We start from the raw sequence: 25,000 nt of genomic DNA, 5'->3' as shown, positions 1-25,000 counted from the left end.
ATTTTTACCTGATTAATTATTGTTCATATATCTAGAATCCTATTTGATTAAAGTTAAGATTACAAGATTAATTAATTTGTGATTTCTTCCTATACACATATTAATAATCTCACCTAATAATTAATAATATTTTTTCTTAAATTTTTAATTGTATAACTTTCAAATAACATAGAAAAAAATTAGCATAAAATTTAGTATACGTGCCTCGCACGTAGCTTTTTGCTAGTATATATATATATAATAATCTTACTTTTGTATTAGATGATTGCTCCATTGATAAAATTTCTAAATTCTCTTTCATTGAGGAATGATTTTAGGGTTTAAATTTTTCTAATTTGAATAACTTTTTTTTTTTTTTTGAAGAATTTAACATTCAGTTATTGTTTTAGTGGTAGGGTGCACTTATAAAAAATGAAAAAAAAAATTATTAAAAATATCTATTTTAGTAATTTTACACAAGGTTAAATATGTAATGATATTTTTGGGGTGTAATTATAATTTTATGGGGTGTAAATATAACACCCCTATTAGTTTATTGTAGAAAAAATCCCTACATTTTAATCACTCTTACTATATTTATTTAATTTTGTGGGGATTTTTTTACTAGTTTGGTCTATAATTATCAAATTAGAAAATTAATATAATTTTTTGAAAGGAAATATTTTTGTTAGTGGGAACTATAGCCCCCACATTGATACTAGTGGGTCTGTGTCCCTGTACATTACACACCGCCATTAAATGTTAATTTTTTGAGCATGACTAAGAAATTTATATATATACCATTGGAGATACATTGATCATAGAAAGAGGAGAAATGCTAAAGGACACCAGTGATGTTTAGCATCCTCTTATATGTCAATATCATTATTGGTCCAATTAAGTATCGGGTCTCATATAATTTAATATAATAGCTTTTATGAAGTATCGCTAGCCAATCACAACGCGACATGTCGAAAAAGTGCTAGCTAAGGACCACTGATGCTTAATAGCAATGCTATAGAAAGAGCCACTTGCTAATATTAATTGACTATTGATTTATTCATATGGGAGACGGGTGTGTGTCTCTCTCTCTTATATCATTAAATGGTTTGGTTAATTGTACCAATCATGTAAATGGAACTATATGTAAATAATTTTCGTATATGAAAACAAATCATAAAGGTAAATTTGTTTTAACAAATAATAAAGAGTTTCACATCTTTAGGGCACTACTGGTATAATCTTATTTGAGTTTGTCTTAATACATCTAAATAAACATAATTAGACACAGCAAAGTAAGCCTTGTAAACATCTTAAAGTTGTGAGAAAATGTAGAATAATTGTACTCTTTCACTGATTGAGATCTCGATCTTCATATCTTTATTATTATCTCATTGGAGATATACAAAATAATAACATAAAATAATCCCATATTGTAGAGCACTGTAAAGATGCCTGACACGTTTGGTAGAAGTAACCATCCAGCCACGTGCATAAAATAGTATAGTATATCGTTGAAGCTCCCATAAGAAAAGGTATCAATGAAATATACCAAAAGCCAAGCCAACTAAAGCTTTATAGCTCCCCGATATATAGCTCTGCTCAACTTAAACTCACTTGCTTTCTTCACATAATATCTTAAGGCATTGCTTTGCATAGAGACTCTGAATATGGATTCAGTGATTGAGAGTACAAAGAAGGCTCACGCAGTGTGTGTTCCATTTCCAGCACAAGGCCATGTTAACCCCATGATGCAATTGGCCAAGCTTCTACACTCTAGAGGCTTCCATATAACCTATGTCAACACTGAGTTCAACCACAGGCGATTGATCAGATCCAAAGGACTCGACTCAGTGAAAGGCCTATCTGACTTTCACTTTGAGACTATACCTGATGGTTTGCCACCATCAGATCGTGATGCAACCCAAGATATTCCATCATTATGTGACTCAACTAGAAACAACTGCTTAGGACCATTTAAAAAGCTTTTACATAAGCTCAACAATTGTTGTGAAGTGCCTCCTATTACTTGTATCGTTACTGATGGGGTAATGACTTTTGGGATAGAAGCTGCACGGGAGTTTGGGATTCCAGGGGTTGTGCTATGGACTGCTTCTGCTTGTAGCTTCATGGGGTATCTCCAATACGATGAACTTGTCAAAAAAGGTCTCGTACCTTTCAAAGGTACAAACTTTTAACTTGTTTATATTAGGGGTGATATAATTTGTCACACAACACCACCATATATCATTTTAAAATGTACAGAATAAATAATTTTGGGTGAAAGTACTTTATTTTTCATATCAAAATTATGCTGATCTGCTTAATACGTTTATTATAAAGTACGTGTTATTCTTCATATCAACAAACTTAACCAAAAAATAACACTACCACAAAATGAAAATATAAGTACTTTTAATTTTTTTTATAGTATATATATGAACTAAAAAAACAAAAAATAAAAGAAAAAGAAAATCCTTAAAACTTCATCTCTTCTCATTCTATAGATATATAGAGAGAGAAATTAAAGCTATGAAAATCTATGAGTAATGTTTGTTTATATAGTTATGTTGATTATGGCAATTTTATGTTGTGTCCTAACATAATACATTTAATATTTAAGGAGAATAAACACTTTATATATTATTTTTTAACTTGTTTTTAAAATGTACAGTTTAGGTTGCTTCGGTATTTTCTCAGATAGTTTCTATATATGTAGGTTGCTATACGGATTTCAGTTGCAATTTAAGTTGATCTGTTAGTTGTTATAGAGGTTTTTGTGTGGAATTCCTTAAAAATATATATATAAAAAAAATAAAAAATCGTTTTGAAGTATAAAAATTAAAAAACCCATAATTATTATGTGTTAGTTTTGAATTTGAAATTGAGTGTGGTAAAACTTTAAAGGAAGCTTGGTGAGGTGAACATATTATGTGGTAAAATATTAAGATGCTATACTATTAGAGAGAAAAAAAATGTCGTTCTAATTTGCATGGATGTTATGTTGTAGTATTGATGTTATTTATTTATTTTTTAATAAAAATTAAAGCTAAAAAGTTATTGTAGCTAAAAATTAGAATATATATTAAATAATAATATATGAGATCATATTTATAGTATTTTTTTAAGAGTGCTATACATTGATATTTTTAGAAGTAAGAAAAAGGTTAAAAATGATATGAAAAAAAAAATGAAATAAAATATTATATTTTTAAATAATGTGTAAATTTCTAGTATCTACCATGAGATGCTGGTATTGAGTCATCATGATGTATGACCTATTAAGAAATCATATATATTGCGTTCCTACTCAGGAATTAGGATGTTGATATGACTAAGTGCTTATGATATATGGTGTCTGAAACATATCACACCACAAAAACACAAATTGTCATATAATTTCTATAACATATATTTGTGGACCTACCACAAAACACTATAATAAATAATAAAGTTATTGGCATATTATTATTATTTTTTTTATTGGTTTTTTTTTATGGAACAGGGGACAGATTATTTAAAGATCTTAATTTTGAAGGAATGTTACTATAATATAAGGAATCATTTATGATATTATAATGTAATTATTTTATAAGATATATTTTAAAGAATAAAATTGTCATTATATATTTAATATTAAAAAATAAAATAAAAATTTATTATCCTTAATAACATTCTTTACAAAATTAGCGGAGGAAGTTCTCCCTTTCTTTTCTCCTTTTATTTAATCAACTACTCTCTTTCATAATTTTAATAATACAAGTAAACAAATGTAAGGGAATGATTACCTTTCTATTGATTTTCATTACTTATTAGTAAACATGCCATAAATAAGTGAAACTCATTTAATTTCTTTGATCAAAATATTTTATATTTTTAATAATTTATTATATTATATATATATTTAGTACACTAAACATATATTAATTTGTTTAAACTTTCATCAGTTATAATGTAACTAAGTAATTACATATGAATTTAATTCATATAAACTCAAGTCGTACTAGTTTTGGCCATATCAAATTTGAATTCAGTGGAAATACAAAATATTTACATTTTCTAATTAAAAATTACTAAATAAACACATAATCGAAACATAAGATAATTAACAAGTTTGTATTTTGAACATATGGTAACAAGTTTTTGTTTTAGAACACAAGGAGTAATTACCCTTTTAATAATTACTTTATAGTTTAGTCGTTCTTAATATTAATTCTTACAATTATATCCCTCTTTTGTTAGTTTTTCAATATTTATGCCTCTCCATTTTTGTTTACTCTTTCTACTGATGAATACAAATTTTGGATCATCTACAGATTATTAACTTAGTGTTGGGATCTTATCCATTTAAATATTTTCATCACGATGATACTATGAAAAGATCTGAACAAGACAGTAAATAGTGAAACATCAAACATATGTCATTTTTTAATGTTATCGACTATTTATATATAGATTGATTTTGTATTTTTTTTTAAAAATTTTTGGCGGCTAAATTCTCTCAACTATCATTTCACTTGTATTTAATTCTCCAAACTCAAATTTTAGCTGTAAAACCCTTTAAACTACTGAATCAGTTGCAAATTTAAGGTGTCATTCGATTAACTGCAACCAAGGATTGTTTATGTGCGTACTCTTGTACATGTGACACGTTTATATTGGTATACCGAATATTACTATTCAAAAATTATTTTCAAAATTCATTTAAAATGAAATAAAATTATAAAATAAAATATTATAAAATAAAATATTATAAAATTTGAAATATTTTTTATATTTTTAAAGTAATAATATTAGGTGTACCAATATGTGTCATGTGTATAAGAGTGTACAACATAAGCAGTTTATGTTGGCAGTTAACTGTAGAAAGTGGATGACACATTAAATTTATAAATAGTTAAGTAGTTTGGAGGGTTTTACCGTCAAAATTTAAACTTAGAGATTTAAGTGCAAATAAAGTGATAGCTGAGAGAGTTTAGCTGCAAAAAAACTCTTTTTTTCATAGACTTTAATTAGTTTTGATAATCTCATGCATTTTTAAAATCCTATGAAACACCACCCATATCTTTAAGAGCTCAAACAAATCATTATGTGTAAACATTGAGAGTTTTTTTTTTCATTATTGACAATATATTCTCATTGATATTTTTGTAGTAAGAAAGAATGTGACTATACTAACACTTCTGCTTTCCTATTTGGTGTTACACATTTTAAGGTAAAATTTAATCCATCATTTATTTCAGATGAAAACTTCATGAAAGATGGCACGCTTAACACGCCAATAGACTGGATTCCCGGCATGAGAGACATAAGACTAAAGGACTTACCAAGCTTCATCAGAGTGTTATCAACTGATGATATAATGTTTGATTTTTTAGGATCACAAGCAAAGAATTGCCTGACTTCTTCAACTATAATCTTCAACACATTTCAAGAGCTAGAACAAGAAGTATTAGATTCAATCTCAGTTATGTTTCCAAACATCTACACTATAGGACCACTTTGTATGCTTCATCGTCATCTTCCAGTTGAAAGTCAAGTTAAGTCCATGAGTACAAGTTTATGGAAAGAAGACTCAACATGTATCAACTGGCTTGATAAAAGGGAACCCAATTCAGTTGTGTATGTAAACTACGGAAGTATCACAACTATGACTGAAGACAATCTTAAAGAGTTTGCTTGGGGACTTGCAAATAGCAATCACTCATTTGTGTGGATAGTTAGGCCTGATGTTGTAATGGGTTCTAATTCGGCTAAAGTTTTGTCTGAAGAATTTTTTGAGGAGATTAAGGACAGAGGATTATTGGTAAATTGGTGCTCACAAAAGAAAGTTTTGGAACATTCTTCAGTTGGGGTTTTCTTAACTCATTGTGGTTGGAACTCTACTATAGAGACTATTTGTGCTGGTGTTCCTGTGATTTGCTGGCCTTTCTTTGCTGATCAACAAACCAACTGCCATTTTGCTTGTAAGACATTGGGTATAGGGGTAGAAATTAGCCCTGATGTCAAAAGAGAAGAAGTCTCAATGCTTGTGAAGGAGATGATGGAAGGAGAGAAGGGAAAGAAAATGAAGGAAAAAAGTTTGTATTGGAAGAAGAAAGCGTATGAAACTACTGATATTAAAGGTGATTCTTATAATAATTTTGATAAGCTGATTAGGGAGAGTCTCCACTATATATGATGGGTAGGAACTAGAAAGTAATATTTGGGTTTGTGATTTAGTTTCACTAGATTGTGTTAAAAAAAAAAGATATATTCATTAAATTGAATGTATGCTTTATATGAATTATTATGATCTATTCTATTTGTATACAATTATAATGAAAAAAAAAAAAATTGCAGTGCCTTTCAAAAACTGAGGCAGTATGTTATTATTCTAAAATGATTTTTTTGCATCAGTTAACTTCTAAAAGCGAGGCAATTATACACTTTTAAAAGTTTATGTCGATTTTAACTGCTAGGATTTTGCATGATCAATTTTTAACTAACACAAATTCATTTCCATCAATTTTTTAAGAATACAAACTCACTTGCATTAGTATAAAACTGATGCAAAGTAGAAAAAAAAAATAATAAAAAAAAAACTCAAAATATAAAGACTATATCAACCTTAAATATATAAACGCATACACGGTATCTACATACAGAAAAAACATCTAAAAAAGTATTCATTTTTTAGAAGTGCACTGTAGCTACAATGAAAGATTACTGACGGAGTCTGTCGCTACAATGAAAAGCTACTAATTTGATACTATATACAGCTACAGTATAAGGTACCTTTTTACACAGTAATCCTATTTTAATAATACCGGCTTTAATTTTTAAACAATTAAAATTGGAAAAAACAAAGGTATTTTTGGTAAATCTCTTCTATTAGATGCTAAGGTTTATTTATCATCTTGCATGGTAAAAAATAAATGAGAATAAATAAAGAAACTAGTGTTGTTTTAGTTGTTACATAACTATATTGTATCAGTTACATTACCTTATTATAACTGAGATAGTTTCTGTTATATAATTTTAAAAATAAATATTTTAACATGTAGTTGTAATTTTTAATTTATAAATATTAGAAATCTATATTTTTCTCTAAATTTAAATATTAATAATTAAGAGACATGCAGGTATAATTATGGTAGGTCTTTGAGAGTGTGTTAGTGCAATAACATATGTCACCGATCTCTAAATTATATATAGTTGTCTACTGTTGATTAAAACTATGTCTACTCACTACTACAAAAAAAAACCTTTTTTTTATGTCTATAAAAGTTGGACATGATATGTCTTTTAGTCCATTTTTATGTTGGACATGGTATCCTCGAACATAAAAGGAGTATTTTTCTAGTCCAACAATATTAGACTAGAAAAATATTTTAAGTCGGGTGGATGTTAAACACATTTTTATATATATATATATAATATTATTTTTTTTTTTGCAAAAAATAGAATAAATAATAAAATATAAATTGAATTTATGTTCTACTAATTCGTTATTAATTTAATTAAATTAAATCAAATTTTTTTGAATAAAAAGTAAAATCAAATACTAAAAGAGAAAAACACAATAATAAAATTTCTTATTAAACAGAAACATTTGTAACAAATTTTTTTTTAAAAAAAGACAAATTACAAATATGAGAACAAAAATATAATTGCAATAACAAAAATTCAACACTGAACATATGATGAAAGTCGCGGTAAACCTTTGCCCTTTGCTTCAGCTGTCACAACACCAGCTAATGTATTTAAGATCCTTTGGGAACCTGACTCCGTGATCTCAATTATCCAATTGCATAGCTTCTCCCAGTGAGGGTGGCTAAGATGCTCACTAGAGAACCACCATGTTGTTGGAAATTATTTTACCAGGATCTTAGATCTACTCACAAGTATGTTGATTAACACCCTAAATATGAACTTTCTAAAATGATGAAATAAACACATATAAAGTTTAGGAAACCTTACATTGGGTGCAGCGGAATTAAATGACTTCTTCCGTTCAGATCTCTAGCCCTTGATTCCTTTCTGTAGCAGAGTATTATCAAGATCTGAACCTGGATCTCTTTCTCTGAATTTTTAGTGCTGAAACTCCTTCTTGCTGAAAGTCTTTCTTCACGATCTTCCTCACTATGATTGAGGTATCACTTGCTGTGTGTGGGCACTACTCATACACTAAGAATTTCGAAATATTGAAGAAGAAAAGAAGAGGGAAGTGGCAGCTAAAGATAGGGAGAGAGAGAGGCTCGATTTTTCTCGAATCGTGTTGTCAGAAGAAAAGTGTAATTTTCCTGAAGCCTTCACTATCTATTTATAGTATTCCACTAGGGTTAGGTTTGAATTATTTGGCATTAAAATAATGAAAATATCAGAGGTAAATTCCTATAAAAGTGGCCGGCCCTATACTAGTGGATTTGGGCCTCACTTTTTGCAATTTTGCAGTTTTATCTTTTCTGTATCTGATTTTCTCAAAAACGCAAATTTTCTAATTCAACCATTTAAATGCCAATTCTAACTATTTAATAACTATAAATAATTATTAAATAATATTGTCATTTATCATATTTATTAATTGAACCATACAAAGTATCATAATTAACAAATATGCCCCCTAAACCTCTTTCTTTACAATTCCGCCCTTACTTAGTGAAAATTTCACAAATAGACATAGTCTAATTTGAGAATTATAATTGATTAATCAAAACCAATTACATGAGTCTTACAAGCAATATTATCTCAACTAGTGCGGGGACCATGGGTCTATATAACCGAGCTTCCAATAAGTAGATCAAGAATTTAGCACTAAAATTCACTAACTTATTAATTCTTCGTTCAAATCCACGCATAGAACTTAGAATTGCACTCTCATTATATAGAATGCTCTATATGTTCCACCATATAGATGCATCATTAGTTATCCATTGTTATAATCCTAATGTGATCAATGATCCTCTATATGAATGATCTACACTGTAAAGGGATTAGATTACCGTTACACCTTACAATGTATTTATTCCTTAAAACACTTGACCCCGTATAAATGATATTTCAGCTTATGTGAAATGAGTACTCCACCATTTATGTTCGTTTGGTCAAGCTCAAAGGAGATCCTCCTTTGCTTACTATTCGCCAGATAGAAGCTATAGATTCCATGTTTATGATAGCGCTCCCACTCAATTGCACTACCGTGTTCCCAAAATGTACGTATCACCCTGACCTAAAAGTAGGCTTAACTAACAAATCAAAGAACACGAATAGCCTCTCGAGATTGAGCATAATCATATCAGGATTAAGATCATTTGATCTAGGATCAACTAGGCGATATTGACTTGAATAGATATTACGGTAAGTTTAATAAATCTAAGTCAAAGTTCAATATCGGTCCCTTCCGATGCATACTCCATGCATCCAACCTGAGCTTTACTTTAAACAATGCTCTAGAAAGAACATAGCACTTCTCCAAATACAAGTAAACTCTGTTGTAGATTATCATATCAGTAAAACCCTATGTCTGATAAATCTAGGAAACTTTATTCACATAGTCATGTTTACTTTCCAATGTGTTGACGGTACAATAAACAGGATCAAGTATGTGAAAAGGGTTTCAGATGAATTTATACATTATGTACATATAATCATGAAATAAATCATGTGAACCATGCAACATTAAATGTTATTTCTGATCTATATTAATAAGTAAATCTGATTATATTGAAATGAGTTTTATTTAGGGCATAAAACCCAACAAACTCCCACTTGCACTAATATAAAACAAAATGTGCATTTCAAATAATCTCAACACCTTGATATTCAAATCAAGTGTAGTAGTAGTAGTAAACTCCTCGTAATAGGATCTGAAAGGTTGAATTAACCACAACCTTTTCTCCACCATTACTCTTCCTTAATCACAAAATCATTGATAATGTGAAATTCCTCTCTATATGTCTACTCTCTTGGGATACTGGATTCTATATCTTTGGCAACTACTTTTGGTTATTCAGGAAGTAACAATAGGAGTTAAGGCAATTTGGAATGGTGCCAAAGATGTATAGAACTTTCCTTAGACTGAATAAGTACCTTTCCTGCAACTTTAACATTCAGTCCCTCTCTGGTAGACCTAGAGACTTCAGATAGGTTTTTACACTTCTCCAAAATCACTATTCCATCCCCAGAGTAACCACCATCTTATCAGAAAGATTTACTAGCACAAAGGCAAATTTCGAAATCTGATATGGTGTAGTCTAAGTGTTTTAAACACACCCTTATAGACTAACATATAGTTCCTCTTCTTAATCTTAAGATTTACTTGATTGTCTTCCAATGTTCTTCTCCTGGATTAATCTGATACCTACTCATTACTCTCACTCAACAGCAGGTGTCTGGTCTAAGGCATACATTAGCATATCTGAGACCTCTCACTGTTGATGTATAAAATTCTTTCATGGCTTTATCTTTTCTGGAATAGTTGAGACTTTTCTTTAGATAAATAAAATCTATGCCTAGAAGTCGAGAAGCTTCTATAGATTGCCATTAGAAAGAAAATGCTTCAGCATCTTACTAAAGTAAGTTGCTTGCATTAGAGTAAGTAATTACCAGGTATACCATAGGTTCAGATAAACTCAAACCTATAATACTAGGAACAGGAAGTTTTGTTAAGTCCATTGAACAGACTTATATACAAAATTTCCCTTTATGTCCTTGTAATAGAAAACTTTAGGTTATTCCATGTGAATGGATTAAACCATAGTTGTATTGGCTTTTCTTCTTAGTTTCTTATCTTGACAATCCATTACTTGTTTAAACTCACAATGGATTTTAATCACTAGTGTCTCCCAAGTCATAAGAAGGTGAGTTCCTAGAAACTCTCCCACTACGACAAGGTACAGTGAATTATGTCGAAGAAAACTAAATGGTATTAATCTCTTTGGTTGTGACAAGACAACAGAGGCAGTGGGATCATCATATGTAAGATGATAGAACACTTTTGGAATCAAGAAAAATATCTTTTTTATTTGCTACTTTATTTTCAGACTTAGTCATTTTCTTAGAAAAGTAGTATTTGTTTAAACAAACACTTTCTTATCTATTGACTATGGGATGGTTCACCCCTAATCACTTAGAATAGCTAACAAACTATGGTTAACAGTTCTAGCTTTTCTTAAGATTTTTATTAGGTCATCCATAAATCTAGTAATGATTTACATTAAGTATACAACCATTACATCATTCTGAAATTGTATCACCATAGAAGGATTTAGGCAACGACTAGTAACTAATCATCAATATGCAACTCGAAATTTCTGGGGAGGTAAGTTTGGATATAATTCAAAAATCAATTTAATGATCTTTGAACTGCATATCTACTAACTATTTCTCCACCCCTATCAGTTCGCAAGATCTTTAACCACTTACCTTAATGGTTTTAACCATTGCTAGAAATTAATGAAATTTTTCAAACATTTCAAATTTCTTTGCTAAAAGGTATAATCTAGATTTATCGTTTTAAGAATACAACGAAAAACTCATATCCACCCCTGAATGTACATCCATCTGCGAATGAGATGAACTACTTTCAGTGAATATAGGCATATTAACTCTTTGCAGAGATTGATCTTGTCAAATCCACTATGAACAAGATACAAATGCCATAGATTAATGAAAAATGTGGTTGTGACAGTCAGTAGTCCCGTGATCCGTAAGGAGAAACACCGGGTAAGCTGTGCAATCCCACACCGCCTGGGGAAGGTCAAGTGGGATGATTCTGAGACTGTGTAGGTATGGGACTACACAGTTGAAGAGGGCTTAAATGGATTGATTGGTACTACCTATATCAACAAGGTGCATCTTGTTTTTCGGTAGCCCATCTCGAAAGAACTCCACAGTTAAGCGTGCTTGACCTGGGGCAATTTCAGGATGGGTGACCTCCTGGGAAGTTTTCCCAAGAAGCGTGTGAGTGAGGACAAAGCACGCTAGAAACACTCGTGTTGGTTTGTAGGGTCAGTCTTCAATCCAGGAAGCAGCCAGAGTGACGTACTCGTGTATAAGAGTCATTATTCCATGGGTGTAAGGACCTAATGGAGGCTTGAAGCGGGGACGTGACAAATGGTATCAGAGCCTTGACCCAGCCGGAAGTGTGGTTGACGAGGACATCAAGCCCTATAAGGAAGGGTGATTGTGACAGTCAGTAGTCCCGTGATCCGTAAGGAGAAACACCGGGTAAGTTGTGCAATCCCACACCGCCTGGGGAAGGTCAAGTGGGATGATTCTGAGACTGTGTAGGTATGGGACTACACAGTTGAAGAGGGCTTAAATGGATTGATTAATACTACCTATATCAACAAGGTGCATCTTGTTTTTCGGTAGCCCATCTCGAAAGAACTCCACAGTTAAGCGTGCTTAACCTGGGGCAATTTCAGGATGGGTGACCTCCTAGGAAGTTTTCCCAGGAAGCGTGTGAGTGAGGACAAAGCACGCTAGAAACACTCGTGTTGGCTTGTAGGGTCAGTCTTCAATCCAGGAAGCAGCCAGAGTGACGTACTCGTGTATAAGAGTCATTATTCCATGGGTGTAAGGACCTAATGGAGGCTTGAAGCGGGGACGTGATAGTGGTTGAGTCTTTTGATGATTTAGGTATAGTTACATCAAAGAGTTCTTAGAATAGTGCAAGTGGATCCTGGTCACAGAATACCAAACTCATATTCCACACAGTTTGAATCCATTAATAGAAGATGGATATTGAACACTTGGAAAGTGTAACTTGCTTCCTGGAATGAGTAATTCTATCTTGGACCAGCACTACTAATACAAACTCTAAGTCAGATTTGCCCATACAAGTAGGAGATTTCTAAGATTGAGGATTTATATCATTTGGGAATAGAATTTCGGGATTATAATCATATGGGTCATTTAATTTCTTAAGAGAAAATATAGAATGACATGAAATGATTTATAGACCATTCATCCAATGATATGTTTTGAAGCTAATTCGAAATGAATAAGCTAAGAGGAATTAGGATAATTTCATTTATAAATAAGAATCCAACGATGTTTCGATTAGTGAAAGACAAAGTAATCTTATGTATGTAATCTTCTTGTTTCATATTGTAAAAATACTAGTCTAAGGTGTCATCAATTGATGAACAGCTAGATGTTGCATATACAATATTTATCTTTCGAGATCTTACACTATTATGTATGTCTAATGGTGAAAATCCATTAGGGATTTATCTCATTAGATAAACAAACATGTTAGACCAACAATGAAGATTCGAAATTAAACTACAATTTAATAACAGAAATTAACATGGTTCAATATAAATTCATACACAATTCAGAAATTATTAAACATATAGCAAGTAGGAATGACCAGTGAAAATACTAAAACATACAATCCTAAATAATTTCTAAGGTTTTCAACAAACTGATACAGTGTCCCGGTAGGCGAGAGTCAAAGTATCATTCATTGAATAGAGTTGTCAGCTCATTTAAAATGCAAACCATTCTAGCAACCTTTTATTCGATCAAAATAAGAATCCAACGTTGTCCCGGTAGGTGAGAGTCAAGGTTATTCTCATTTTATGAGCTTCCACAATTGTTTCATGTTTTATAAGTTTATCTCTAAGTAGTCACCGTAGGGGAGAGTCTAATAGAGACGAAAACTTACAAAACACTTATCAAAGGAGATCTTACGGTGTTAAATGCGTTCAACGAATAACCATCCATATGGGGACGAAGTCTAGCGTCTCGAGGTTATATTAAAAACATTTAACTATTGTAAGACCAACAATGGAGATCGAATATCTTAATAATAATAAAGCTCATTATTTAAAGTGAGTTGTATTTTCTTTGATTCTCTTTATTTAATCTATTTATTTTAAATATATATTTATTTAATTAAAATTTCCAATTTATAATGAAAAATTCTAAATATAAATTTTAGTTTAATATTTATAAATTTTACTTAGATGGATATGAAAATAATATGAATTATTTCCATCTTAGTAATAATTTCCAATAAATATTTAGAAAAATATTCAATTTAAGTTGTTACAAAATTATTTTAAATTAATTTACAACTCAAATTTAATTTTCTATAAATATATATTGCATTTCGAAAAATTAAAGTATTTAAGAATACAATTTTTGAAATTGCATATTAAAATAAAAAGAATAAATCCTGGAAAAATTATTCTAATTTAATGTTGGCCCAAAATTAATTAATAAAATTAATTTACAACAAAAAATATAATTTTCCTATTTAATTAAATATATAAGAAAAATTTCAAATATTTAAGTATGATGATGAAAATCAACTTAAATATTAATTTTCTATTTAATTAAATACACTAGAAAAATACTTCAAGCAAAAATATCATCTATCTAGATTTTCCTTTGACTAATTAATATACTTTAATTCAATTTATTTTAAATTAATCAATAAATGAAAAAAACATTGATTTAAGTTGATCCAAGAACTAATTAAAATAAATAATTAATTTACAACTTAATCTATTTTTCAAGATAAATTCAAAATCATCTTGCATTATGAAATGCAATTTCGAAAATTGATTAATAAAATAAAGAAAAATATATTTTACTTCATTTATTTTAATTAATCATTAAATGAAAAAAATCATTGATTTAAGTTGGTCCAAAATTAAAATAAATAATTTATGTAGACGCTAAAATCTACAATGATCGGAATGAGCGTTTGTGGGCACCGACAACCTGCGGAACAAAGACAAAGGATGACCGTAAAACCTTGGGACACCGGGGTGGTGCCGGCCGAAGGCACTCCGACGGTTAAGTCAGTAAATTTATAGTGCGAAGTAGAAAAGAAAACAAGAAATGTAAATAAATACTTCCTGTGCTTATGGTTATGTGGTGATCCACGGTCAAACCTCGCTCACCGGAATGAGAAAGAGTATGTCAGATCGTAGAGAAATAATAAGTTTGGTAGTAAAACTATAGAGAGAGAGAGAGAGTGAATATTCGTCTATCCCCCCTTTTTTCTTCACCCAGTCCCAGTGCGGGCCTATTTATTATCTTAGGAAAACGGCTACCTCTTGAAACGTGGTCCGTCCCTAGAGAAACGGTCTTCCCCCACTTCTCCAGGGATGAGCGTCATCTTTTAGGTTTGTTCCTAGATGAGCGTCTTCCAATTAGCGTATCACTCAGTGGGTTGATATTCTCGCTCCGCTATGCTAGGGAAGATCGCTATTTTCGTGGGTTAGTTGGGAAACTTAACGTTCTTCTTCCTCCACGCGTCAACCCTAACATTACGCTTTAAAATCAAGCTTTATTGTGGGTTGGATATTTGAATATGGGTATGACCCAAAAGGCATGGATTGGGCGTGGCCCATGTGAGCCACTGGGCTTATGGGTTCTTTGTATCTAACTTGTAAGTGGGCTTTGTAAGTACTTCGATCGTTGGGCCTTTTCATTGGGCTTAGAGCAATTTTTGGCCACTACAATTTACAACTTTAATCTATTTTTCAAATAAAATTCGAAATTCTAGCATTTAAGAAATGCAATTTCGAAATTAATAAAATAAAGAAAAAAATATATTTTGAAAATTATTTAACTTTAGTTGAAAAAATAAATTTCAACTAAAAATAATTTTTTATTTAATTAAGTGTCATGAAAAAGAAATATTTAAGTATCATGATGAAAATCAACTTAGATATTTAATTTTCAAATTAATTAAATGTATTAAATTCAAGAAATAAATAATTAAGTGTAGAGAAGGCTTAATTATTAATCTCTAGTTTAATACTAGGAAAAAATATACTTAAAATAAATTGTACCAAAATTAATTATTTAAATAATTAATTTCACAATTTATAATATTTTCCTATTTTAATATTAGAAATAATAAGTAGTCTAGAAATAACTATCTAGAAAATATCTTATTTGACTAAGTATCTTTTCCACAAAATTTGAAAAAAATATCTAATTTAAGTTGTATTAGAAAAAATCTAGAACTTAAATATTTTCAAATTTAAATTTAATTAAATATCAAAAATTAAGTTGTAACCACTTAATTTGAAAATATTCCATTTTAAGTTAATATTCGAAAAGATATTAACTTAAAAAATATCTAAAGAATCTTAATAACCAATGTCTAAAATTCCTCAACTTAATTTTAAAATTTTAAATCCAAAAGATATTCAGATTTAAGTTGATTAGTTAGAGATAACTAAATATCAACTTAAATAGGAATATTTAATGAAAAATTTAAATTAAGCTTCAGAAAGAATCTAGATGGTTATAATTCTATATTTAATTAAATACAAGAAAATACACATAGTTTAGCTTAGAATAAAATTCTTTATCCTATGATTTTCTTAAATTAATTTCAAAATAAATGAAATTAATTATGTTGCTAATCAATTTTATTAGGTTAAACTAGTTTAATTAACCTAGTACAGTCATTCAAATCAGGCAAATGGGCCTTCACAATTGGGGTGGTTCATGTGAGGGGGTGCTAGGTACAGTATGTCGTACCCACTACTATGGCTCCCAACTCTCACACAAGGCCCAAAAGAGAGGAATTTAACCTTAAAATGAACAACTGTTATTAATTGAATAAGCCCAAAAACTAAATGGGCCTAAATAAAATCTATCAAGAACTATGATATTTTATTTAGCAACAACAACCTATATGCATCTATAATGAAATTAAACACATAGGCTCACACATGCACACTTTGGATGGGTCATATCATGTTGCTAGGTCATACACAGATGAAAGAAGATTGTAAATATACCTGTTACAAATTATTAACTTGACCAAGGGAGCCATCAAATCATTAGATCTGGCAAAAAGTAACCATGGCTATTTGCAATCAAGCAATAATAGGTTTTGAAAACTTACACACAAGCTAAAACACATACTCCTGCAACAAGGTTAGCTGGATAGTTGGATGTAGGATTTATTTAATTTTAAATTAAATAATTAATTTCGAAATAAATAATTAATTAATTAAATAAAAATATTTTCGAAAATTTTATAAAATTTAAAAAAAATTTCGAAATTTAAAAAAAAAAAATTAAATTTAAAATTAAACCTACAATTTTGAAAAATTAGGTTTCAACCAACTTAAATATCATTTCAAAATTTTGCTAACTACTTTTAAATATTTCATGTTATTTTATAAATAAAAATTAAATAAAAAATTAAAAAAGATAAATGAATATCTTTTTCAGATTTTAAATGTAATTTAAATAAATAAAATAATAAATTTAAAAATTAGCAAAATATCTTACATCTATTTAAAATTACATGATTGTAGTTATCTTATTTTAAATTTAAATAAGGTTAAATTATTTAAAAAAAAAAGATTTAATTTAAAATATTTAAAATCTGACCTTAAATTTAAAAATAAAAGATATAATCAAATTTAAAAATAAGATAGATTATTAAGCAAATAAGATAGATACTAACTATTTTTAAATTCAAATTACACTAATATCTTCAATTAAATTTAAAAAATATTAAATTAATTCATAATGATAATTAGAATTGAATTAGGAGTAGGAATAGTATAAATACAGAACTACACAAAAAATCGGTAGTTAAATCCATGAAAAAGCATGAAAAATCGAAGAAAAACGAAAAAAAATGCGAGCTATACGGACAGTTTTCGCGCGCGTGGGACAGTGACACCATCCCGATATTTTTTGAAACTTCGAAAAATCATAACTAATTCAAATTAAATCGAAATTGAGTTCTGTAAAAAAGTAAATTACTTAATTTTTTCCATACAATCCAATAAAAATAATTCCAGAAACAGATATTCAATTATTTTACACGAAAATTCACAAACATCAATCAATCATCAAATAACACTCAATACAACATGATACCATCCAAAACATCAAACAATCGTTTTAAAGTCCAAATTTCTTGCAAGTAAATCAATTACCATGGCTCTAGGCAATATTGACTTGAATAGATATTACGGTAAGTTTAATAAATCTAAGTCAAAGTTCAATATCGGTCCCTTCCGATGCATACTCCATGCATCCAACCTGAGCTTTACTTTAAACAATGCTCTGGAAAGAACACAGCACTTCTCCAAATGCAAGTAAACTCTGTTGTAGATTATCATATCAGTAAAACCTTATGTCTGATAAATCTAGAAAACTTTATTCACATAGTCATGTTTACTTTCCAATGTGTTGACGACACAATAAACAGGATCAAGTATGTGAAAAGGGTTTCAGATGAATTTATACATTATGTACATATAATCATGAAATAAATCATGTGAACCATGCAACATTAAATGTTATTTCTGATCTATATTAATAAGTAAGTCTGATTATATTGAAATGAGTTTTATTTAGGGCATAAAACCCAACACATGTATGGTGGTCGGTTTCGGTCAAAGATAGAGTACGGAAAATCAGGCTACAAAGAACTCACACATGACCAGATTAATTCTGAAAAGCTTCAGCTCCGGCGACGTAGCTCACAGCGGTGAACAGTGGTAAAGGGGTCGGAGATCACTTAGTCTTTCAAGTTTTGGGTTTGTGAGAACGAATGATTATGATTTTGTGATCCCCTAGGCTAACATTGGTCGTTAACAGTCATTGAGGCCTTCTCGTGGCTTCACCAAGAAAGGAAGAGAGAGAAAAGAGAGGAACGACCATCAAGCTAACTTTCTATTTTGATTTTTAGGTCGTCGAACACGGTGGAATTCACCGCTTCGTGAAACAATCGCCGGAGCTCGGCATGGTTGCTCTTTGAATTTTTTTTTCTTTCTTTTTTTTTTTTTTTTATTTTTGCTGAAGGAGCAGTACTGGATTCTCAAAGAGAAGAAAGACAAGCTATTGAAAAAATTATTTGGGCTGATTAGGGTTTCAAGAGGTTTCTTAAATACCTCTATAAGTTTAGGCTTGAAAATTTCAATAATAATAATAATAATAATAATAATAATAAAAATTATAATAAAAACTTCTTAAAAAAATAAAACTAATAAGATCGTACTATCTTTATGCATTTTTTTTTATTTTTTTTTAAATTAATTTACCTAGTCCAACTTACAACTTAGATAAAGTTGGACGTGGATTATTTTTTCTAGTCCAACAAAATTAGACATGAAAATATACTAGTTTTAAACAAATAAGAAATATTCATATATATATATATATATATCATGTCCATTATTAATTTTTTAGACTAATATTATTGGACATAATGAAGTTATATTTCTAGTCCAACAATGCTAGACTAGAAAACTCCCCAAAACTTTATTATGTCCAACAATTAAAAGAATTTTTTGTAGTAGTAACTCGAACAATTGAGAAATTACATTTCACCTTCCTCGTCTCTTATTGAATAAACTAATAGTTCTCACATCATCATATAAAGCTTGATTTTAAACACCGTTGCTTGCCTCAAATAGAATAGTAGCATTGGAAACTACTAGATAGCCTTAAGGGGCAGAGAGGGGGGAAAAGGTCGTATAGGGTATTAGAGTCTTACCGGGTTTATTGACGATGAGAACTCGTCAACGAAGTTAGTGACCAGAAACTCGATGTGTAAATATCGGAAAGTTAGAATGTAGGTAAAATGAAAACAAAACTTAAAAACTTACAAAACAACAAAGGAGAAAAATTAGTAGAGTATGACTCAAAGTAGTTGTTGTAGGGTTAGAATAGTGGTTGTAGAGTATTGTTGGTCGGGTGTACTTTGTGTTGCAGGGTGGTGGTGACACCACTAGTCGCCCAGACCTTTTCTTCCATGATTGACCTGACATTGTGGTCCATGCTCGGTAGTCTCAGATTCGAGACTTTTGTAATGTCACTCTTACCCAAGCTTGGGCCCCTAATCTCCCGTATTCTTTTACCTTGGGCTAAGTGTTGAAGTTATACTCATAGTAATTAATCCATTTGAGTATTTCCAAGACAAAGGGGACCATAACAGATTTTCGAATGGTTGTGCTCTATGTTACCAATTACTTTAGTATAACAGTAAATACAGGTCGATTCCACGAGGACTACTATCAATTTATTATTCAAAAATCAGTAAAAAGAATTAAAAAGAGAAGTTTTAATTATGAAGATTAAACAACATAAATAAAAAAAAAACACAAAGAGAATGAGATACTGCGATATTCAAGAAATATTTAAAGATTATTCTCTACCCTCAACAATCATTCTTAATTTCTAATAATGAATATTATTTTAGATTTTCAACAAAATAATTAATCCTGCAAATAACGCTAAAATAATTAATTATCTCAATCTCCCTGTTACATGTAATCAAGGCGAAGCACTCACTAATTAACTCTTTTACCTAAACAGTAAAACCATGAAGAATGCGATTTATTAAACTTAATCTAGGCAATAAATTAATGAAGCATATAATCTAGGCAATCTAGGTTCTATTCTTCATCACTATTAAAAATACCTTTGACAATATTAAAAATTGTAATTTATCACAACACTTAGAATCCTAGTCTATTAGGTGAATAGTAATCCTAAGATGACAATAAATTAAAGTAAAATCTAATTTAGTGATCATCTAAATGAGAATAAAACATCAATCATTACATTGAACATAGAAGAATAGAAGTAATTTGATATTATGGAAACTAGAAATTAACATTCATCAATGAAATTAAAAACTCATGTCTCGGGTTTTAAAATAACCCTTAACGAAAAAGAAACTACTCAAAACTAGACATTATAATCAAAATCATAATAAATAGTAAAAGTTTAAGGAGAAGAAAAAGAACTATGATGTAGAACACTTAAAGCTACAATCTCTGTCTTCTTCTTGCTCTCTCTCTCTGAGTTTTTCTTTCAATTTTGTAGTTCGAAAGTGCTGAAATTCGTACCCTAGAAGTCCTAATTAAAACCCTTAAAAATATCTCACTAAAAATATATTAAATTCGAATTTTTCCCAAAAATCACCATCCTCATCACGGCCACGACTTCCTGTCGAAAAAATTTGTCACGTGATTAGTATTTTGGTCATAACTTCTTCAAGAAAACTTGGAATTGGCTATTTAAGATATTCTGAAAAGCTGAGAACGAGATCTACAACTTTTATGTTGAGCTCCAAGTCTAATTTTGCTTCTAAGGTTGTCAAAATTTGCACTTAAGTTTCGCCTTATAAAACCGAGCTTGCCGACTTACACTATTTTCCACCAAAATGTGCTAACATCTCTCCAAATGACTCTAAATGTATGATTAATCTTTCAAATAGCCTAATTAATTATAATCACACTAATCAATAATTTAAAGAATTAATTTAAGAATATTAATACATAAATTAGTCATATTTAGGAGACAAATATAGACTCATCAAATAAGGTTTTATTTTTAATAAAGCCCGCTAATAGGATAAAATACATTGAATTTGTGCTTTCTTAAGCTATTGAGTTGGGTAGGTAGGGCCCACTTAATATGTTGTACGGTGCATGGTATTATTGATAATGACAACTGGTGTGTCATTTTTATGGGGAAAGAGAATGTCAGATTGTGGGTGCAATGCACAAAAGGCAACCATCCTTTAGCCACGAGCCTTTCTGGAATCTAACAAAGGTACAAGTCATTAAATTCCTCAAGGATTATGTTAGAGGCATGCCACGTAGGCAATATCCAGAAGGTTAGACCATTGTGGATAACTCTTTCAGCTACTACTCCTAGATGACCCTTGGGAGTATCCATCTTGGGTTCCCAACATTACTTTATCCTTGGAATTTAATTAGAGTTGAACTATACTTTCGGGAGCTTGGTAGATCCAAATCATTCTCAGACATGTTGTTTGAATCCGTGTCTATTTAGGAGATGAGTAGTCATCTCTTGTTCATTTGCATGGACTAGTTAATAGGTTGAGTACTTTAGTGGGCTTCCCACTACTACAAAAATGGGTATTTTCGCCAGTTTTCAAGTGACTAATAAAGATTTTGTGTCGGTTTAAAAAACCGATGTATAAGCCGTAGACGGAAAATATAATTTATTAGCGTCGTTTATAAAATGACACAAAAAACTATTTTTGTCATTTTACAACCGACGCAAAACACAAAAAAAATAATTAAAGCATTTTGCGTCAGTTTTGAAGTGACACAACAAGCTATGCGCCAATCTTTAACCGACGCAACAAGTGTTTTTTGCGACGGTTCTAAAATGACACTTATGTGTACACGTAACATTTTTTACGATAAAACTTCCCACATATTAAAAGAAATCACAAATAAACTAATATTATTTTGTCCATGTATAAAAGATAAGTTAATATCACATATCCATATAGAAATATATACATTATTAACTGAAAGTTCACTATTAAAAAATAATAATATAAAGTTAGATTTAATAAAAGATAAATTCAAATTGAAACAATTACATAAAGTGTCTATATAACAAATATTTCTAAGAATACTTTTAATATAGAAGCCCAACCTTCATAACTTAGTAAAAATTTACACTTACAATACACAAGCCTATCCTCCATATGTGTGATTAGAAAATGTTCTCATACTCCTAAATTTCATAACTCTTGATTATTCGAAGTACCTTCTTGCTTATCCAGTCTTCGATTTAAAATTGTATCGCTAAGTAGCACCATAAGCTTTAAAATAAAAGATAGAGCAATTTTCTACAATAATCAAGAAAATTTATATAAGCCAATACACAATTTAAATTTTAAATATAAAATTTCAATATTACATGTGCTTTAGTTCATATAGTTACGTTTGTTTATTTTTTAAATTAATTAATTGTACATGTACATGGTTTGTAAAGATTACTAAAAATATTAATAATAATAATAATAATAATAATAATAATAATAATAATAATAATAATAAATGAAGAAATTGATGAATTAGAATAAACGAAAGTTATTTACTTGACTTCCAAGAATCGATATCAGAATAAGAAGTACTCTCATTAATGTGTTTACACTATATTAATTGGAATTATAATAGTTTATTTAAAATAATAAAAACACCTTTGATTAAAATTTTAACTGTATATAGGACTCCTATAAAAAATAATTAAATGAGGGTCAAATTAATAATTCATAATTTAAGAAAAAATAAGAATGCATGAGTTTGTCACTCCCATTCTTCAATCTCAAATTGGTGTGGGACTCACACATTTTATTCTCGTTGCTTAAAAACAATTAGAGAATCAAACAAGTTAATCAAACTCATTGATTATTCTCATTCCCTAATCCCACAAGTAAACACTAATTAATTGAAAAAATATTGAAAAAGTATACACCTTTTTGCCAAAAAAAAGGGATTCTGGGTTGAGTGAGCTCTAGGCGCTCGCGTTAAAAACTGGCTTGATAGCCGATGGATTAGCTCTTCTATTGGTTATCCACTCATGAAATGAGACTATCTTTAATAGATGGTGTAAATTTGTGCTAACTTTGTCTCAAAAAATGTGTTAATTTTATATTTGGACTAAATTTTATAATGAGTAATTTGCGGCATAACCTCCGTAAGTGTCTAGTTTATTACAACTAACCCCTAATTCTAAAATTTTGGTGGTAAAACCCCCTAAACTCATGTTCTGTTAGCACTTAGCCCTTTCCATTCATTTTTGGCAGTTAACTTCCATGTGGGCATGTTCATGTGTACACAAAGTATTTTTCACATGAACACAATGTACACATGGCATTATATTATTAGCCCACCTAAAAAATATTTAAAAAAAAATAAATTAATTAATTTAAAATAATAAACAAATTTATTTAAAAATAAATTAATCTAAAATAAAAAATAAATCATAAAATTAAAGAATAATAAAAAAGGAAAAAAAAACTCTAATTCTCTAAAATTTCTCTCTTCTTCTCGTGCTCTCTTCTCTCACTGCCCTAAATCTAGCCGTCCACCACCATTCTGACCCGCAAGAAACTTCGGTGGCTCCCCCATGGTCAAGACAAAGGGTTTCGGTGTCAATGTGAGGGCTCACACAGTTGAAATCCATCTTGGGGTGACGAAGATTGTGGTTAGAGGAAGTGGGTCAACGGAGTTTTCCTTGGACAAGCTCGAACTCGACATGTGGAGGTTTTAGTTGTCGAAGACGACGACCAAAGCTCGCTAGGACGGTCTTTGTTGACGGCGAGCTCATAGTGACGGTGTCAAAGGGGGAGTGCGTTGAGAACTCGAAGCACGGAGGAGATGGCGGTGGAGAGGTTTGGGGCGATGGCACTGGAAATGGGAATAATTTTTGAGGAGGTATGGGACCTGAACGACAACAATGGCGAGGGTTTGCTTTGCACCTGAACGAGATGTGGGGTCTCAGTTCTTGACCCTTCAGTGAGCAAGCTTCTCCACTGTCTCACCTCTCTCTCTTTCATTTTTTTTTTTGACAGATTTAATTGTTCGATCTAAGATTTTTTTTTCTTATGGATTTGAATGGAGTTTGTTTGTTTTTGTGGGATTTGAAACTGAGATCGTTGTAAGTGTCTATCTTTGTTTGATTGTGTTTGGATATGAGTTATGGGGTTGTGTTTGAATCAGGATGGAGGTGACGATAGTAGTGGTGATGAGCAGTTGTGGTTTCGACTGTGGTGATGGTGTGCAGTTGTTTCAACATTGGTGGTGATGGTGGGCAGTTGTGAGGGTTGGTGGTGATGGTAGTCACCAGTTGTGGTGGATAGTGATGGTGACTTCGACGGGAAATTTCGGCTGAGTTTAGAGCATGAGAGAGAGAACGAGAAGAAGAGTAAGAATTTTTTAGGGAATTAGGATTTTTTTTTTTATTTTCAATTTTTTTAAAAAAAATTTTTAATTCTAAATTAATTAATTTTAAAGAAAAAGAAATTTTTTGATTTTTTGATTTGTTATTTTTAAAATAATTAATTTTTTTTATTTTTTTTAAATATTTATTTACGTGGATCAATAAAATTGTTCCATATGTACACATTATCCACGCGGATAATACAATGTGTACATATGGATAGTACAACGTGACACTTAATACTTAAAAATGATAGAAAGGACTAAGTGCTAACAGAACATGGTTTAGGAGTTACTACCAAAATTTTAAAATTGGG

At 30.2% G+C, this 25,000-nt stretch overlaps 1 protein-coding gene across 1 annotated transcript; it reads left to right on the top strand.

Moving 5' to 3' along the window:
• The first annotated feature begins 1,384 nt into the window (after positions 1-1,384).
• LOC115712299 (linamarin synthase 2) lies at positions 1,385-6,276 on the top strand. Its single transcript, XM_030640561.2, has 2 exons — positions 1,385-2,163; positions 5,223-6,276. The coding sequence occupies exons 1-2, from the start codon at positions 1,650-1,652 to the stop codon at positions 6,158-6,160; spliced, it is 1,452 nt and encodes a 483-aa protein (XP_030496421.2). The 5' UTR covers positions 1,385-1,649; the 3' UTR covers positions 6,161-6,276.
• The last annotated feature ends 18,724 nt before the right edge of the window (positions 6,277-25,000 follow it).

The sequence above is a fragment of the Cannabis sativa genome, chromosome 4 (assembly GCF_029168945.1).
Source record: "Cannabis sativa cultivar Pink pepper isolate KNU-18-1 chromosome 4, ASM2916894v1, whole genome shotgun sequence".
Taxonomy (NCBI): Eukaryota; Viridiplantae; Streptophyta; class Magnoliopsida; order Rosales; family Cannabaceae; genus Cannabis; species Cannabis sativa.
Note: the sequence above shows the minus strand (reverse complement) of the source record. Positions and strands in the feature narration are given on the sequence as shown.

Bases quoted from the DNA above. Each gene is read 5' to 3' on its own strand.
- LOC115712299 (XM_030640561.2), top strand. From the start codon at position 1,650: ATGGATTCAGTGATTGAGAGTACAAAGAAGGCTCACGCAGTGTGTGTT. The intron at 2,164-5,222 runs GTACAAACTTTT...CATTTATTTCAG, and splicing joins AGGTCTCGTACCTTTCAAAG to ATGAAAACTTCATGAAAGAT.